Source organism: Eubalaena glacialis, chromosome 1, assembly GCF_028564815.1.
Source record: "Eubalaena glacialis isolate mEubGla1 chromosome 1, mEubGla1.1.hap2.+ XY, whole genome shotgun sequence".
NCBI classification, from domain to species: domain Eukaryota; kingdom Metazoa; phylum Chordata; class Mammalia; order Artiodactyla; family Balaenidae; genus Eubalaena; species Eubalaena glacialis.
In genome coordinates, this window is record NC_083716.1 from 176,969,440 (window position 1) to 176,989,461 (window position 20,022).

At 40.9% G+C, this 20,022-nt stretch overlaps 1 protein-coding gene across 1 annotated transcript; it reads left to right on the plus strand.

Moving 5' to 3' along the window:
• Positions 1–623: 623 nt before the first annotated feature.
• On the plus strand, positions 624–19,072 carry DHRS9 (dehydrogenase/reductase 9). The gene is made up of 5 exons (XM_061201448.1): positions 624–752; positions 8,758–9,128; positions 10,332–10,590; positions 14,976–15,139; positions 18,218–19,072. The coding sequence occupies exons 2-5, from the start codon at positions 8,816–8,818 to the stop codon at positions 18,439–18,441; spliced, it is 960 nt and encodes a 319-aa protein (XP_061057431.1). The 5' UTR covers positions 624–752; positions 8,758–8,815; the 3' UTR covers positions 18,442–19,072.
• Positions 19,073–20,022: the final 950 nt, after the last annotated feature.

Consider the following 20,022-nt stretch of genomic DNA (forward strand, 5'->3'; position numbering starts at 1 on the left):
GGGAGGGAGCGTCCTTTCCTCTTCCCAGTGGTCTCAGTTCTAGAGACCACTTCAATAATATCTCCTTGTCATACCTTAAAACACAAATTAAGACTTATAAATAAGTCCACCCTCTCGTTTCCTTAAAATGTTTTCATCGCCTTGCTCTCCAATGTATAACAACAACAACAAAAAAAAAAGTGGTAAAAACGAATCATCAGAGACTGATTTCCCCTACCTACACTCTTAGGAGGGAAGGAGTACTAAATTAGCAAAGGCGTGTTAACAGGGAGGAAAAAAATAACTAGAGATCATGAACAATAATCATAATTCAAAAATTAAATAATTAAAACAATGCACTGGGCAATTTACAGAATGTCTCCATGTTAATTATTTCAGTACTCACAGTGAAAGTGGTGTTATTGATCATTTGTAAGTCCCTTCTAAAAGTAACTACCTTTCATTTACTAAAAATACTGCTGATTCCTTTGGAAACACATGACCCACAACTTCTTGGCTTCCTTCAACTGCAGAAGAGAGATTTAGTCATCACCCCGAGTCACAGCGAGGGTGACTCACAGAGCGAGGAGGGAACCTGAGGACTCCTCACACATTTAAGTACTTTGAGTTTGACAGGAGCCCAGGCACCTCCACCTTAATAGGATCTTCGACGTCAGGGTGACACAACCCTTCTTTCCCCAGCACAGCGGGCAGATCGGGCAGATCACAAGCAGTCCACACCAGCTTCTGTGTCCCCGTTCATCTTAAACAAGGTAACCGATGATGGAGTTCTGTCATTTATTCCTTCATTTCTCATGTCAGTCTTCAAACTGTTTTGTCTTACAAAATGAATCAAGTTGTCTTTCATGCTGCAGTCAACGCTTGCTATAAAAAAAAAAAAAAATGATATGTTAGGAGGCTGTAACGGGCACTGGGTCCATCTCACCACAGAAATGATCTCAGTGTCCCTCGAGACCTTGCCTTGAACTTCCCCAGGTTTCTCTTTGAATGTTCTTTAGCACCCTAGAGTTACAATTACATTTACATCTAGTTCATCTCTCTGTGCCTATTTGACACCACCTGTGAATCTTATAATTAATTGCAAACTGGAGTGGGAAGAGGCTCCAAAAAGAGTGGGAATCTTAGCTGAGTTTCTGATTGGAACAACAGATTTGCTACTAATTGCAGGTCAGGTCTGTTTGTCTACCTGCTTTACCAATATTTTCAGATGTCAATTTAGGCAAATATACACACACACAGTAGCTGAGTGAGAAAGATGTTGTCCAGTCCAGAAGGAAGCAGGGAAATTCCTCAACGCACATTTGATTCCTGGACACTGGGATGACAATAATAAACCTACTTCGTATATTTACTCTCCATTTTATGATTCAGGTTGGGATTTTACCTGAAACTCCCAACCTACAATGAGAAAGGGAGAAAGTAAGTTTAGTGGCTTCAAGGACAGCCCTTGTTAAAGGCTTTATGATGCAAACGGTAGTGTGGTGTCTCTCTCTCTCTCTCTCTCTCTCTCTCTCTCTCTCTCTCAGCGGGTTGATTTTTAGCAGCTGGGGAAAAAGTTTAAAGAAAACACACTTTTAAATTAAAATTCTATTCAGGATTGTACAAAGAGTTCTGAAATGTCCTGCTACACTATTAGCTCCAGGGTAAGGATTATGTTTTATTTAGCTTAGTAAGTGCTCTAAAAAAAATCCTTGGCTAGATACTGCATAAAATGCAAATTAAATGTTGTATCATCTTTGTTGTACTTTAGACATTCGAAAAGTGTGTCCAATTTTTAGGACAAAGCTCAATATTTAAATGCAAGGAAAAAATTATTATCTCATACATATCAAATGGAGAAAATGGGAATTGGTTTTAAAACCCTTATAAGGTATGTCACTTTCTCAAGGTACTGTCTTTAAAAGCGCTGCTTCTGCTCAAAGATAACTGAGACTAAAAGAAATATACTGAAGATCTGAACACACTTTCTGCATCTCTACATAACATTCTCTCTGTATTCTAAGCTTTCCTTGAAGCTTTGTAACTAAGCTATAATAAAATACAATATACAATGTCTTCCAATTAGCAACTTTTATTCAGCAACATAAATAAGGTAACCATGGCTTTAACAACAATTCTTAACCTGCCAGTACTGTCAGGAAGCATACTGTCAGGCAAAATAATAAACCTAGGAAATAAACTGGAAATATTAATTAATTAATTTATTATTATGAATGTTTTTATCAATTATAATTTAAAAGTTTTGAGAGAAAGCAAAAGAAAGAGACACTTTTTTCCTTAGAACGAAAGAATGCAAAACGTAAATTCATCTGGTCTTCCCTACAAAAGAGGGGGCTGGCACACCTCTGCCAGGAGACTGAATGAGTCTGCGAAGAGGCACAGCCCTCTCCATACCTCAATGTCCGACTCCACAAGGCACACTGGGTACTGTGGGCCGCCTCCCTCCTGCAGGAAGCAGGATTCAAGGGGTACATAACTGGTGGAGGAGCTTCTTCATCCCACTGAGTGAGGGAACTTACAAGGATGAATACCATCTCAACCGTATTACCAGGGACATCATAATCATTATCATTTTAATCAGACCCTCAACGGAGCGTTAGTTGCCTAATGTAAGGCTATTTCAGGTAAGGTCCCTCACCTTCATTTAAAAAATTTTTTTAGATTTCTGGCTGCCCAACTTGAACATTTTTTTCACAGGAACATCATTCATTAGTCATATGAATTAGTTTGTGTCATTAGGCGCAAGTATCATTTTTCTTAAAGAAAAGTGCCACAGAAATCTCAGAAAGGCCAGTTAGGTTAAATAGTGACAGAATTTCTTGATTCAATGAAAAGGTAAAAATAAAAAGGAATTTGGTGTCAGTTAACCAGGTTTACAATATTTAAACGTACAAAGGACATACACGTCCAGTCAGACTGCTGACAACACTAAGAAAGCTTGTGCAAGAGAACCTCCGAAAGAAAATATTTTAGAAAACAATTGCTAAATGTTCTCGCTTTGATGTATTTTGATAAAAACTTAGTTGTTGATTCAACTCAGGCCATGATTGCAACAAATTGAAAAAAAATAAAGATTCTACAAATCCCTTAACAATCAGTGTGATTGACTAGTCTCAGTATTGCTTTCTAAAACAAGGTCTTTTGTGAAGTTCTGTGGAAATAAAACCAAGTTGTATGGAAAGAATTCTACATTTGTTATAAAAAGTATACCTTGCAATGACATTGAAACGTTAGGACATTATTTTCCGTTTTGTTTCTTTTAAACTGTCGTTTATTTTTAAAGGGCAGAGGAAGATGACTAAGAGAAGTGAAATCAAAGGATCTTATTTTAGATATTTTACTAGGAAAAGAAACCCAGAAAGAGAAAATTAAAAGAAGCAGAAGTGGGCAAGGTCAGCAATCGAGTTGCAATATTTTCTTATAGCTGCAGCCAAGCAGTTACTCTTCAGCCCTTCGCATGCAGATGAAAGAGAAAATTAGTTCTCCTTTCTTGGTTCCTTTTGAGTCTTTGTGGCATGATGGAGAATTCTGATAATGTATTTTCATTTTTCCTATTGACTGATAATGTATTCATCTCTTTCTATTTCTACTTCTCTTTTTACACAGGTTAGGTATTGAGATCAAAATTTTAGATCTAGCCACTCTCTGGCAAATGACCTTATGTATGACATCTACCCTACTTAGCTCACAGAAGTATTTTGACAATTTTTTTTTTTTTAAGATAGTAGTCATCTTTTCTTTTTCTTTCTTTCTTTCTTTCTTTCTTTCTTTCTTTCTTTATTTTTGGCTGTGTTGGGTCTTCGTTTCTGCGCGAGGGCTTTCTCTAGTTGCGGCAAGCGGGGGCCACTCTTCATCACGGTGCGCGGGCCTCTCACTATCGCGGCCTCTCTTGTTGCAGAGCACAGGCTCCAGACGCGCAGGCTCAGTAGTTGTGGCTCACGGGCCCAGTTGCTCCGCAGCATGTGGGATCTTCCCAGACCAGGGCTTGAACCCGTGTCCCCTGCATTGGCAGGCGGACTCTCAACCACTGCACCACCAGGGGAGCCCCTATTTTGACAATTTAATGAGATAAATTTTATTTGAACACTTTTCAAAAATGTTTAAAGTTATCTAAATTGGAAGTGTGACTATAAGACGATCATAATGATGATGATGTTGATGATGCCCTGATGATTTAGAGGGCTCAAAGACTAATCCAATTATCACTAGAACCCTGGTGTTCAAGTGGAAACTTCCTTCTCTCCCTCTCCTCCTTTCCTTCTACATTTACTTACTTAATACCAACTATCACACAACGCACAGGTGGTGTAGAGAAGTGTACACATAGCCCAGAGTTGCGTGGGAATCCAGGTAGCAGTGGAGCAGAGGATTAAAGCATGGGTGCTGGGATTGAGTGGCCTGCATAGCAATCCCCAGAACAGCACAATTCTATCTTGAGCCAATTAACATGCATTTCTGAATTTGTTTCCTCATCTATAAAATACAGATAATTTTACTGTAAGGTTTGAATGAGAAAAATATTTCTAGATCCTAGCAGAGCACCTAAAATGTGGTAATACTCAATAAATCATAGAGTTATTATCATTTCTACCTGACTTGGTCAACTGGGAATCCCAAGGACCATGGCTTTCTAGGAGCATCCTCTGAATTCTGTAGTCAGCAGGCCACCCATCTGAAAGGTGCCCCAGAGGAGTCCCGAGAGGTCCAAACTCAAAAGGCTCAGCCAGAATTTAGGCCTCATAAAAGCTGTGAGTGCTCATTTGGTAATTTCTAAATTCACAAATTGTATCACACATAAATTTGGCTTCGTTCACTGCCTCCTATCCTCCTGATGACAAAAAGGCAATTATTTTTTTTAAAACATAGAAATTGATGCTTACAGCAGCAGGGTATGAATAATATTTATAAATAACAAAACTTTTCTGGTAAGACCATAAAAAAATATGAACTCTTATCAATGTGGCATTACTGAGGAACCAACGACTGAGTTTCCAGAAAAGTAGTTCTGATGCTGTACAGTTCTGCGCCCCCAAGACAAGGCAGTGCTAGACCAGTGGTTCTCAAATGGGAGTGCTTTTATCCCCAGGGGCCATCTGGCAATGTCTGGAGACACTTTTGGTTGTCACAACTGGGGAGGGCGTCTACTGGCATCTAGACGATAGAGGCCAGGGTTGCTGCTAAACATCCTGTAATACACAGGACAAACCCACAACAAAGAATTATCTGACCCAAAATTGCAGAAGTACTGAGGTTGAGAACCCAATCCAAGATATGGGCAATGCATACAGCAGCCCCCTCACAAAGTGAAAGTGATTGATCCTGCCATACGACAAGGTTCTTCCTGTGTAGCACGCCTAGTCACTTTATTTCACCAAGTACTGTTCAAGGTAGAAGTTATTATCTCCATATTACAGATAGAAAAATGGAGGTGAAGATAATAAAAGTAATTTACCCAAAGGCCTTCTGATGGTAGAGGAACTGAGACTGAAACTTCACCGGCCTGATTCCGAGGCCTAGGCTCCTAAGCCCTGCTCTAATTGTCGTGTGTGTGTGTGTGTGTGTGTGTGTGTGTGTGTGCATGTGTGTGTGTATGTGACCTTGGTCCTTGCTTTTCCAAATTTTATCTTGGCTTAACAAAAATTTCCATGACCAGTTCAGAGGACTTATATTCAGAATTGCACCCATCCTTTTGCACTGCACTGAAGGGGCTGCAGATCTGCTTTCTCTTACTTGGTTCTTGTCCTTGATGAGTCAAGAGGCTCATAGCCCCTGGGTGCTAGAAGGACTATTGCAGACCTAGGTGCTTCTTGCCAAGGGATTTGTACCCCTACCAAGCAGTTTGTGTGAGATAAATTGGAAAACACAACAGATAAGCAAACAACCCAAGCAACTAAAGTCAGTGTCCTGAGTCACTGAATTGCTGTCACCAGAGAACTATGTGGAGGTGACCACACCTGGCAGACTAAGGTTAAAGCAGACCTATTAGTTGCTGTTACTCATTTACTTCTCGGTGGTCAATGAACCAATCTGCCATCAATCAGCTTCTGTGTACAGGTCATGTTCCCTACGACTCTGACCAACCCAGGCTGTTACTCAGAGGTGGCATCTTGGCTAAAATACTATTAGAGGACAAAGGTATGTGTTGGTTTGTGGCTGACTTGGTCCAATGACCTAGAGGAATGTGAACCTTAGGAACTGAAAAAGACCAGTACTTTTGGATGATAATCTTTGGGGAAAGGACAGGCTTTGCAAAACTCTAGGTCAAGGTTTGCTGTCCTCAGATTCGGGCTGCAGGCTGGGACACCAGCATCTGAAATGACCCTCAGCCCAGAGGGGTAACTAGTGAGGACAACACATTTGAACGTGAGCCCATTCCTAACAACTAAACCTCCTCTCTGTTTGCTTGTTATCAAGGAAGAATTGGTTTGGCTAGGGAAGGAGGAGGTTGAGCGGGGAGTAGAGAAGATGAGGAGAGAAGAGGGAGTCTGACTGCTTTGGTTTGAGTTTTTGTTTTTCTCCAGTGGTTATGAAGGTGAACTTGCCAAAGAGTAGAACGCAGAAAACTCAGTGTCCAAGGTCACTAGATTCTGAAGTCCTGGGTATGAAATAGTTCTTACCTATTCTGTGCATGGAACTCAAAGCCGTTGAACACTTTTCTCAGAAAAAAAAAAAAAAGTTTTCTTTTCCTTTGCCAAATTTTTAACTTTTTTGTTTTGAATTAATTTCAAACTTATGGAAAAGTTGAAAGAATAGTACAACCCAGAATCCCCAGATATTGACATTGTACCACATTTACACTCTTATTCTCTCCTTAGAGAACATACGTGTTCTTAATATATTTGTTTATATACATATTATTTCCTAAACTGTTTGAGAGTAAGTTGAAGACATGGTGCTACTTAATCTTTAAATACTTCTGTGTGTATTTCCTAAAAAGCAGGACATTTTCTACATGATCATAGTAAATTATCAAAATTGAGAAATTGATATTCATGCAGTATTATTTATCAGATCTACAGAGCTTACTCAAATTTCACTTGTCAACCTAAAAATGTTCTTTTTGACAAAAGAAAAAAATGATTTTCTGGTGCAGGATCACAAGTTGCATGGGGTTGTCACTTCTATTTAGTCTCCATTAATCAGGAACAGTCTTCAGTCCTTCTTTTCCTTCATTCATGCCTTTGACATTTTTGAAGAGCCATACATTGTGTAGAATTGAAAGATGTGCCTTATGCATGATTAGCTTTCAGTTATGCACAGAAGTGCTGCTGTGTCCTTCTCAGTGGCTATACCAGGAGGGACATGATGTTGGTTTGTCCCATAACTAGTAGTGTTCATTTTTATCACTTGGTTAAAGTGGTATCTGTCAGATTTCTCCACTGTGAAATTACTATTGCTCTCTTTTTAATTAGTGCAAATCTTATGCAGAGATTCTTTGAGATTCTATGGTTATTGTTTCTCGTCAGAATTTCACCCACTAGTGTAAAATTGCCTGGAACAATTGTCACTATGTCAGTTGCCAAATGATGATTTGCTAATTTCATCATTCCTTTTACACATATTAACTGGCATATTAATTCTCCTATAAAATGAGGCAGGTAATGTGCCCTCTCTAACCGAGAAGGCTGTTAAGAGGATCAAATGAGACCTACATGTAAAAGTGCAGTGCATAATGCTTCATAAATGTAAGCTATTGTTTTACTATTGCTCACCTTATGCCTGCCATTGGCCAAACACAACAACACAGAAAATTTCCACTCTCTGCTCTAGGGCATATTAAACCCCATGAGTATTTGCATTTTTCACATAATTCCCTTGGGAGTTCAGATTGCAATAAAGGCTACAGAATCCATTCAGGGAATATAGTCAACGTTTAGTTATTTGACAATTATTTATCAAGACCAGGACTTGAACAAAACACTATCCTAATTGAATGTATAAACATGAAATTTCCTTAAAATGTCTAAATATGAAATTTTGCAAGAGTTGGTTACACCACCCCACCCCTCAAAATTATATATTTTTAATGTATTTATATATTTGAGAAAGGGAAATCCTGCTACATGGACATGATTTGCAACAAATGAATAACTCCTACAGAGGGAAGATTTGGAGAAACTATACCAAATTTTTACACCACGATAGTCTAAAAACCTGACTGCTTTAGAAATAGTCACAGCTATATCACAAGAATCAACTAGTTTGCACAAACCTACCATTTACCTCTGACTTATGTTTATCAGTTAATAATTCTTTTACTCTTTTTTTCTTTCTTTAGCTATAGATCTTTTGGTAGGAAAAAAAGATGAAAGCAGAGCCCAAATTTTCCATGATAAGTGAAGATATATTACACTATTTTTTATCTGAAATAATCTGTTCCTTGTAAAGCAATAGAAATAAAATTGTGTGTATGTGTGCACATGAGTGTGTGTGTGTACCATTCTATCTGTATGTATGTTTGTATTCCTTATTAAGGAAAGAAATATTTGTATATATATGCAGGAAAATGTCTTATCAACCCAATGACCTGTGTCAACTTTGCCATTACTTTTTCTACTACTTGGTTAGTTTTTGCATTACTTTAGAGGAGTGTTTTAGCACTTAAATGACCATCTTCCCAACCAAATAAGAGTTATTGTATTTTTAACTATCTATTTATCCACTCAAATGCATTAAGATATCTTAAGTTCATCACTCCTGGGTTATAATGCCTTAATGGTTCTAATCTGAATTTTCTTTCTAATTTTGAACACTCAGGACGCTATCTTCTTTTACTGTTCAAGAAAGAAGTGTCTCTGTCATACACAGGGGGGAAATGCTCTTTTGGGTGTTAGTCCTCCTGATACTTTGTGGTTTTCTATGGAATTATAAAGGACAGCTAAAGATCACAGACATCACTGATAAGTACATTTTCATCACTGGGTGTGACACTGGCTTTGGAAACTTGGCAGCCAGAACTTTTGATAAAAAAGGATTTCGTGTAATTGCTGCCTGTCTGACTGAATCAGGATCAACAGCTTTAAAGGAAGAAACCTCAGAGAGGCTTCATACTGTGCTTCTGGATGTAACTGACCCAGAAAGTGTCAAGAGGACAGCCCAGTGGGTGAAAAACCAAACGGGGAAGAAAGGTGAGTGATGTGGGGATGGAAAGAATGGAGGGGGTGTTGAGAAGTTACCAAAGCTAAATAAAATGTGTTCTGATTTTAAATAGTTTCTCCAAAAAAATGTTTCCTAAATAACAGCTGTGTACTGGAGAAGATTGGAGAAATTTTAGAATAACCCCTGAGTAGTTCTAAGTTGCAAGCTCTCTATGTGCATGAGAGACACAGCCCACGTTATCCTAAGTCCCAGTGGGTGAATTTAGAACTGAGATAGAGGTATTGACTTTTCCTGGTCTTTTCCTGTGAAGTGCTACTCTAGCCCCCTGCACAGCAAAGAACTAGGGGCTAAAAGCTACAGGAGATCATGGGGGCAATCTCCAAATTGTCATCTGGATTGGGACCCACTTCTCACTACAAAATGGTTCCAGAGCTCACACATTTTCACTGGGAAAGGAAGAAAATGGTCTGAGGATCTGAGCAAAGGTGCCTTAGATAGTCATGATAGAGTAGTGAGTCACTGGACCTCATTCTGCCTTAGATTCTGCAAAGATGACAGCATTCTGAACTAGAATACTTTTATTGGCTTGGATCAAGTTTGAAATATTCTCATGAATGAAGATATTTGAGTCCACAAAGGAAAAAACAAATGTATGTGATTTTTCTCTATCACATCTTCATCATACAGTTGAGACTCTGAAACTTTCAAAAACAATGGTTTGATGAGCCTCCAGTTATTTTGTAATGCTTGAATTCCAAACACTTTTAACAATATTAAATGTTCCCCACCATAAAATAAGCCAAGTGAGTGACTGGATTTTTACCAAAAATATCTGTGAAATAGATCAATGTTGTTCTTTGTCTATAAAGAACTGTTTATAAATATTCTCTGGCTTTGCCATCTAGCACGGTAGGAAAAATAGACCAATTTACTCACATCTGAGATTAAAAAGCAAAAAGTCTCACTCAGACAGTATCAGTGTTTGACATTCAGAAGCAGAAACAGAAGAATTGTGAGATTGGCTTCCAGTCACAGAACTTCAGCCATTTCAGTTTAGCCTCCCACCCTCTGTGCTCTCACTTCCCAAGACTGCAAAGTATTTCAAAGCAGGAAGGAGTATGTCTAGAAGCAGGAAATGGCACCATCAGGTAAAGCAAGGGCTGTATTTCCATCAAGGATGCCCATATGATGCCACCTTCTACCACACCTCCTTCCCTTCCTCTCTGTTCTAGGCCTCTGGGGTCTGATCAACAACGCTGGCGTTCTCGGCGTGCTGGCGCCCACCGACTGGCTGACAGTGGAGGACTACAGAGAACCTATTGAAGTGAACCTGTTTGGACTCATCAGTGTCACGTTAAACATGCTTCCCTTGGTCAAAAAAGCTCGAGGGAGGGTTATCAACGTCTCCAGCATTGGGGGTCGGCTTGCATTCAGTGGAGGGGGCTACGCTCCATCCAAATATGCAGTAGAAGCCTTCAATGACAGCTTAAGGTAAAGCAAAGTTGGGCATATTAGAAAATAATAGGTGCTAACATTCACTGAACATTTATTATGTACCAGACACTATATTTGGTGCTGTATGCTATTCCCAATTTATAGATGATACCACTGTAACTAAGAGAGATGAAGTGACTTGCCCAAGGTCACCCAGCTGTCAAGTGGTAGAATTGAGATTTGAACATAATTCTGCCAAAGTCTTTAATCCTTTTTGCATTAGTGCATGATGTGGATCGTGGTGGCAAATTTATATTCAACAGATCAGCTTATTTAACAGGGAATCACAGAGAAAAGCTAAATCAGGTCTCTCTGTTGGTGTTACTGACAGCTGCAGACACAACAGTAGCATTTTATTTAAACCCTCGGTAGAAAATTATCTGGTAAATAATGACTCAGTTATGCAGCATTTTATTTCCTCTTGTTGCAAGTTCTGGACTCAAACTTCACACACTATATCTGAATGGATGGTAACCTCCCCACCCCCACCCCAAGGACAAGAAAGACAGCTTTCCTCTGATGCTTCCATTTCCAAACGAAACTCAGACTAGGAGCTTGCTAATCAGAGGTGAGGATTCTGCTACCACCAGAAAGCATTGACCACATCTTTTTGCTGTGTGCTATCAGAGAATCCCAGAGCATAAAACCATAAGATGACCAATTTAACAAACAAAGTCCCCCAACTCAGTGTGCGCAGACATGAATTTCTTTGGGTTTATGATGTCTGAGGTTCACTGGGCTTCTTGACTCTCTAGGTTTATACCTTTTGACAGATTTGGGGAGTTTTCAGCCATTGTTTCTCCAAACTTTTTTTTCCCCTACAATCCACTATTCCTCCTCCTAGGATTCTAACACAAATGTTAGACCTTCTGGTTTTGTCCCACAGATCCCTATGTTTCTGTTCACTTTTTCAATTATTTTTCTCTTTGCTGTTCAGATTAGGTAATGTCTTCAAATTCATTGCTTTTCCTTCATCTTCTCCATTTTACTAATGAGTCCAGCCAGTAAATATTTTATTTTGTTTATTGTATTTTTCAAGGGTAAAATTTTCATTTGGTTCTTCTTTTTCTTTTCTTTCTTTTCTGAAAGCTTTCTTTCTTTCTCTCTCTCTCTCTCTCCCTCCCTCCCTCTTCCTTTCTTCAGAAAGGAAGAGAAAGAAAGAAAGAAAGAAAGAAAGAAAGAAAGAAAGAAAGAAAGAAAGAAAGAAAGAAAGAAAGAAAGAAAGAAAGGAAGGAAGGAAGGAAGGAAGGAAGGAAGGAAGGAAGGAAGGAAGGAAGGAAGGAAGGAAGGGAGGGAGAGAGAAAGAGAGAGAGAGAGAAAGAGGGAGGAAGGGAAAGAAGGAAGGAAGGGAGGGAGGGAGGCAGAGAGAGAGAAAGAAAGAAAAAGAAAGGAAGGAAGAAAGAAAGAAGAAGGAGGGAAGGAAGGAAAGAAAGAAAGGAAGAAAGAGCAAGGGAGGGAGGAAGGATGGAAGGGAAGGAGGGAAAGAAGAAGAAAGAGGGAGGGAAGGAGGAAAGAAAGAAATGAAGAGAAAGAAAGAAAGAAGGAAGGAAGGAAAGAAAGAAAGAAAGAGGAAGGGTGGAAGGGAAGGAGGGAAAGAAGAAGAAAGAGGGAGGGAAGAAAGAAAGGAAAGAAGGAAGGAAGAAAGAAAGAGAAATAAAGAAAGGGAAGGAAGGAAGAGAGGAATGAAAGGAAAGAAGGAGGAAAGAAAGGAAGAAAGAGCAAGGGAGGGAGGAAGGATGGAAGGGAAGGAGGGAAAGAAGAAGAAAGAGAGAGGGAGGAAAGAAGGAAAGAAGGAAGGAAGAGGATTCCCCACTCTCTCTGAGCATTAGGATCCCCAACGCCAACTCCTCAAGCCAGAACAATGGGCTTCTCCTGGAGTTCTCTCTGTTTATGAATTGGGTCTCTCCTGGAATTCTTTCCTTCTACTTCTGAGTTTTGAGGTTGATTTGAGTCCAGACCAGGGATCTAGAGCAGCGGAAATACAGGAAACCCACGTTTGGTTCAGTGGTATTTCAAAATCTACCCTTCTTCCCTACTTTGCCTACTAGCATTTGCTTTTCAGAGTTTTTAAATAGCTGCTCCATGCATTCTGTCCAGGTATTGTAGCTGCTTTCAATGGGAGAGACAGGAGTGTGTGTGCTTAATCCATCTTACCTGAAACCAGAACCTGTGACTGTCAGTTCAAAGCCTCTAAACTGCAAATGATTATATCAGTTAAGGTTCTCACGGGAAATGGAGGCACGTTAAAATCGGGTCAATGGAGCAGATTTACTGAAAGGACTGTTTGCAGACATGGGAGCCGTGTAGGGAAATCTCAAAAGGTAGTGTAGTTTCTAGGAGTTAATGCCACCAGGAGTATATCTGTCCACAGGACTGAAGGGACAAGGAGACAGGGCTGTCTCCAGAACCTGGATACATAGAGGCTATCACCTTCAGGTGAGGGATGAAACCAACCAGTGTCCACACCGCAGGAGGAATAACTAGCTCACCCTCTTCTCATCGCTCCCTCTGATCTGCCACCAGTACTCCCAACTGACTGTACCCAACAGAAGGCAAAATCCCAGAATGTAGTGCAGGAAGAAGGGTGGAGGGGACTAGAGGAGGGTATCCAGCAGAGTGTGCCTTAGGGAAGAGAGAAGACAAATTAGATATAGCCTTTTCTTCGAGTTATACATTTATTTATTCAACCAGCATGTGCTGAAAGCACGTTAGAGTTTGTAATCTAAACCATGGATCTAGGCTTAGCTTACCAGTAAAAGGTCAGATTATTCCATGGAGACTAATAAAGACAGAGCAACTCCATTTTGCCATTTAATCTGGTTGCCTGGTTTGATTCTCCCAGGAAATAAACACAATAGCATTAGAACAACACTTCTCAAACAGTAAATCGCCAGAGGATTTTGTCAAAATGCAGATTCTGATTCAGTGGGTCTCAGGTGGGTCCTGAGTTTCTGCATTTCTAAGAAGTACCCAAGTACTGCCCATGATTCAGGGATCGCACTTTGATTGGCAAGGTCATGGGGAACCTCCATTAGTCTCTTTGGTTGCCCTTTAGTTCCGTGATTTCAGCAACAGTATCCTAATAAAATTTTAGTATACTTAGGGATTTACTCACTTTTGAAAAGAGATTTCAACTGATGGGCTTGTAGGATTACAATGTAACTATACCATGCTTGAGATTAACCAATAAGGGTGTTTATTTCTTTCTAAGGCTTGGAGCTGGTATTAGAGATGCTACTGTGTATTCAGGCCACACTCCAGTGGCAGCTACAGAATTTCTATATTATAAGAGGATTAGGAGCAGCAGTCCAATTGGGAGAAGTCTGGGGCTCTTTAAAGCTATATTTGCCCAGCAAGCATACTGGCTTCATACTGGTTTTACTTACCTGGTAGGCTTAGTTGTGGGCTTAAAGTCATTTGTCCCTAGATTATCTGTTATTTTCGTGAGCACGTGGAGAGACAAGGCTTCCCAAATACCCCCTTGGCACTGCTACTTTCCAAAATCCAAAGGGGATCAGAAGATAGGTGAGAAAAATACAATTAAGTTGGAAAAAAATCTTTTTAATTTAATGCAAGCAATATACATTTCAAAATCTTTCAAGGTCAAGCTAACTTGCATTTTTAGTAAAATATACTTCAAACTAGACAATAGGTATGTTTCTAGAAAGCAGAACCTAAGATAAACCACATTTTAAGTCCACTGGTAGAGTTCTTTGAAAAATGTTATGGTGAAGACTTCTGTGAAATGAATAACTACTTCCTTATATATTCCTGGTGGAAATAGAAATTAAATTTAGGGAACGATTATTCATAAACCATTTGTAATACTTTGGTTTGCTTTAAAGAAAGGGGCACCATATTCCCTTAAAACCATGTCTCCCAGTAAACCAGTAAACTATTGGTTTTCCAAGGCAACATGATGAAAGAGCTTGCCAAGCAGCACAGGGAGCAGGTTATTCAGGTCAGGGATTGTCATATTGTATCCCTCAGCACCCCTCATTTGTGCTGTAATCTCCTCACATTCCTGGAGGAGAGGTAAACTTGACCATCCAGGCCAGCCATTAGTCGATTTCACCATCAGGTAGTTTGAGTACTGAGAAGAACCTTGTCCCTAACCCAAATGCTTGTCAACTTAATGAGACACTATCTTTTGGGGGAACACTGCACTGGGGGTGGGTCTACCCAGATCCCTTTCCTGTTCTGCCACTAAACCAGCCCTCACTTCGCCACCCTGAACTTCAGTTTCCTCATCTGCAAACTGAGAGGGTAGAACAAGATGCTCTTTCCCATGCACCCCATTCCATGATCCCATGAAAAGATTCATAAGCAAACATTCTCCAAGTAAGCCTGGATTAAACATCTTCTATGGGCTCTTTTCACAGGCGGGACATGAAAGCTTTTGATGTGCACGTCGCGTGCATTGAACCAGGATTGTTCAAAACAGATTTGTCAGATCCAGTAAAGACCATCGAAAGAAAACTCACCATTTGGAAGCATCTGTCTCCAGACATCAAACAACAATACGGAGAAGGCTACATCGAAAAAAGTGAGTTTCTGGGTGGACCCAGGGTCCTCTGGTATTCATTGTCCTAGACAGCTTGAAGGAGACTCAAACATAATTGAAAAAATAAGGTTCTCATGGTAATACACCACTAGAGATCTCAAATATGGATCAGGGATCCTTATTAATTCCAGTGTCATCTCTTGCTCCTCCAAATGTTTATAAACACTTACTGAGCATTTACTAAGTGCCAAGTTCTATACTAAGTGCCTTATAAATTATATCATTTATTCCTCAAAAGAACTATAGTAGTGAGCAGAGGCTTGGAAAGGGGAAATGTCCTACCCAAGTTTATACAATTCCCCCAGGCCGTGTCTGGACTGGAGCCCATGGTCATCACCTCTACCCAAACCTCCTCTTTTTGGTAATCACCGACCACTCATTCAACATTGTTCAAGGATTTATAGAGGTTACAACACATAAAGACTCAGACTCTGACCCTTAACTAGCTTACAATCTAGTTGACAACAAAATGTAAGCAGATGAGACTGAACAATGAGACTGTACAACATGCAAGAAACTTGATCCTTCACTTCTGAGACACAACCCAACAGACCAGAAGGGTGCTAGATAGTATGCTCTCTAATTGCCAAGAAATTCAGCACAGGATAAAAAAGTACTGCTGGTTAAGAAGCCTTTATAGGAAAGGTCAGGTTTGAATAAGGCCTAAACAGGAAGAAATTATTTGGGTGGAAGTCTTCTGGAGCAGGAATGCATGGGAGATGGAGACGGAAGGAAAAGTAACATAAGTCAGACTGAGTCAGGGATAGAGGAATAATCATAAAGATTAGATAATGATGACTAACACATAGTGAACATTTACTATGTACTTGTCACCATTTTAAGTGCTTTACACAAACTCTTTCATTTAAAATGCCCATACAAACCCTCTGAATTTTATAGAAACAGAGGCACAGGGATGTAACTTGCCCAAAGTGGCACAGCTAGTAAGTGGAAGAGCTAGATCTAAACCCAGACAGCCTGACTTCGCCATCTATTCTCGGGCCGTGCACTGCAACAGGGATGAGGCATTGAGGAACTGCTGGAACTTCCTGTATCCGGGGCCCACCTCCACGTCAAACCTCCTGGCCCTGTTTGTTTACTTGCTATTCCTCGAACACTTACTAAGCTCCTGCTTTGAGCCAAACAGGGCCCCACCTAATTTTGTGTCACTCTAACCCCAACTGTGATCTTACCTCCTCATCAGCAGGCTTGGTAAGACAGCCGACTGTGGCAAGGTTCAAGGCCAGGAGTTTTCAAGGCGGAGCCAAGAGCCCAGTCAGACCCACCTGGGGAGGTTTTTAGACTGACTGACTTCCCCAACCACCTCACTACACACACACACACACACACACACACACACACACACACACACACACACACACACAGAGATACATATAGGTCAACTAGAACATCTGGTTTGATAAGCCTCCCAGTGCTGATATGTCACTATGTGTAGGGTTACAACCACTGCCATTAAATGCTCTGTTTCTCACTCACGTACCGCCTCTGAAGGTTCTAAGTAAGTTCCGAAACAAAATCCCTCATTGAAAAGAGCTTTCCCTGTTTGATGTTGACGTTGATACTTTCTAAGTGCCTGTGAATATATCATCAACTTCCATCTCAAAATTATTTTTGACTTGGCCCCTGGGTCAGGTGTCCTTTCTCAGAATTCCCAAAGGCTTAGAGCCCTATTTTGTCCTGGGTGCTCATTAGAGTTTTCTGAGCCAGGACCTCAAGATCAGCCAGACTCATAGTTCCAAAGTAGACCACAAATTTAAGCTCACCTTGCTTCATTTCGCAAGGTGGAGTAGTAGGAGTTTAAAATTGACTAAGACTTACGAGCTAGCCTCAATTAGACTCTTTGAACAACTTTTGGCTACTGGCCCTGAAGTAGAAAGAAAGATTTAACACAATAGATTTTCCCTTGAGAAGACACAGCTCAAGGTATATTTTAAGAGCTTAGGAGGAATGCTCCAAGCCATCACCACTCCCTTGATAAAATACCTGCCTCTTTAAAGGTATCTTAGCTCGGGACTTCCCTGGTGGCGCAGTGGTTAAGAATCTGCCTGCCAGTGCAGGGGACATGGGCTTGAGCCCTGGCCTGGGAAGATCCCACATGCCGCGGAGCAACTAGGCCCGTGAGCCACAACTACCGAGGCTGTGCTCTAGAGCTGCAAGCCACAACTACTGAGCCCGTGTGCCACAGCTACTGAGCCCGCATGCTGCAACTACTGAAGCTCACGACCCTAGAGCCCATGCTCCACAATAAGAGAAGCCACCGCAATGAGAGCACGTGCACCACAACAAAGAGTAGCCCCCGCTCACCGCAAATAGAGAAAGCCCGTGCACAGCAACGAAGACCCAATGCAGCCAAAAATAAATAAATAAATAAATTTATTAAAGAAAGAAAAAAAAAGTACCTTAGCTCATTACACAAACACTTCATTTACCTGAGAACCAGGATACCTTTAGCTTCCTGAGTCAGGGCTTTGGGAGATAATTCTCTCTTTATTCACTGACTTATAGAGGCACATGTTATACGAGTGTACGCACACACAGGCACAAGCACATGTGCACACTCACATTTCCTATAAACTTAGTACTCCCTTAAAACAAATTCGGAATCAAACTACTAACTTCCTGGGTTCAGGAGCCTCAGAGACTTTCTGAAGTATCTTTCCTACATTGGTTTAAAGTAGCGCTTCTCAAAGTTTGGTCCGTGGACCAGCGCCATCAGCATCACCTGGAAACTTGATAGAAGTGCAAATTCTTGGGCTCCACTTCACACTCATTGAGTCAGAAACTAGAGGTGGGATCTGGTTTTTAACAAGCCCTCTAGGAGATTCTGCTGCTCACTCAAGTGTGAGAGCCAGCGGTCTAAAGAAATCACTGTTGCATCCTTTTCTGAGGAATAGATAGAAACCCATCACAAGGGGACCCAGTTATAATGGCAAATTCACAATAAATTCCCTCACTGCATCCTCCCCTTTGCAGCCTAGCCTCACACTCCCCTATTCCCCTTCTTCCACAGAGCAAATGTGCTTTTGTCTCTTTTTACAGGTCTAGACAAGCTGAAAGGCACTACATCTTTTGTGAACATGGACCTTTCCCTGGTGGTGGAATGCATGGACCACGCTCTCACAAGTCTCTTCCCTAAAACCCATTATGCTGCGGGAAAAGATGCCAAAACTTTCTGGATTCCTCTGTCTCACATGCCAGCAGTTTTGCAAGACTTTTTATTGTTGAAACAGAAAGTAGAGTTGGCTAACCCCAAGGCAGCGTGACTCAGCTGACCACAAACGCCTGCCCCAGGCTATGAGATTGGCTGATTCCAAGGACACATCTCCTTCTCCATCTCATTCTTTACCTAATCCAACCTGGACTCATTAAGATGATGCTTCTTTTGGTAAAAGAAGAGATCCCACCGTCACTGATGATGTCCCAGGGTCCCTTCTCAAACTTTATTTGAAAAGATGGGCAGGTATGACACCTGCCCAACATTTAGGCTTTGCCTGCTTGGTATGATGTAAGGAAAATGGGAAGGCTTTCCCATCCAAAATGATCTCCACCCCTTGCCTGCCCCATGCTTCTGGTCCACAGCACTTAAAAGTAACTCCTGGGGCTTCCCTGGTGGCGCAGTGGTTGAGAATCTGCCTGCCAATGCAGGGGACACGGGTTCGAGCCCTGGTCTGGGAAGATCCCACATGCCGCGGAGCAACTGGGCCCGTGAGCCACAATTACTGAGCCTGCGCGTCTGGAGCCTGTGCTCCGCAACAAGAGAGGCCGCAATAGCGATGAGGAGTGGCCCCCGCTCGCCGCCAACTAGAGAAAGCCCTCGCACAGAAACGAAGACCCAACACAGCCATAAATAAATAAATAAATAAATAAATAAATAATTTTTTAAAAAAGGGAAAAAAATAAAAAAAAAGTAACTCCTGAATGTTAAATATTTGTCCCTTACCAAAACATTGAGAGATAAGTAGAATACTTTCATAAGTGGATTAGGTGTGTTATCTTGCTGAGAGTAAGATTGAGAATAAGGATTAGAACTCAGTTCTGTGAGCTTTGATGGGGGCAAGAAAAGGAAGGGTAATGAAGCATTATGGAACTGGTATAAGCTAAAGGGCAGCAGAAAAATACTAGGTAAGACTACAAGTAGGAGGGAAGGAAAAGGAGAAAAGGAATAGGAGGACTGTAAAAAAGAAACAAGTGTAAAAGTAGAGGTAGGGAGATTCCAAGACAAGCCTGCCTATCCTAGAGGGAACTACAGAGGACGGACAGCTTCTTCAAGGCCACTGTGAACATTGATGCCCATACAGCTCTCTGTGGAAAGATGGTAACAACAGAGGAACCAGTCATTCCAAAAGAAGAAAAAATGTAGAGCATGTGTGTTTATTCTGGTTTATTGTAAATATAACAAGACATAGACTATCTGATACAATTACATCTGAGATGGCTGGAAATCCAATATTTGAGGGGTCTCTGAAGCCCCATGAAAATACAGAGCTAAATTCAAATACTCTCTTTCACCTACAGTTACGGTGAGAGCAGGTCTGCTCCTGGCTCATATCATGGTTCTAAATTGGGTTGACTCTGGACCCACCCCCCATCCAAAACAAACAGCTACCTAAACGGATGCTTGCCCAAACCCCAGCGCCCAGCCCAGTATCACTCACGGAGGTTGGCTGACTATTTACACGAAAAGCCCGAATTGTCAAAATTTAACATTTGTTGCAGATTAATGTAGGGTGAAACAGCGGAAAAAATTATCTAGTGTGCATATTTGTGTGTACGCCCACACACACACTGAACTGACTGTGAAGAAACTATTTAATGTCTGCTGCTTGAAACCATGTCACTTAGAA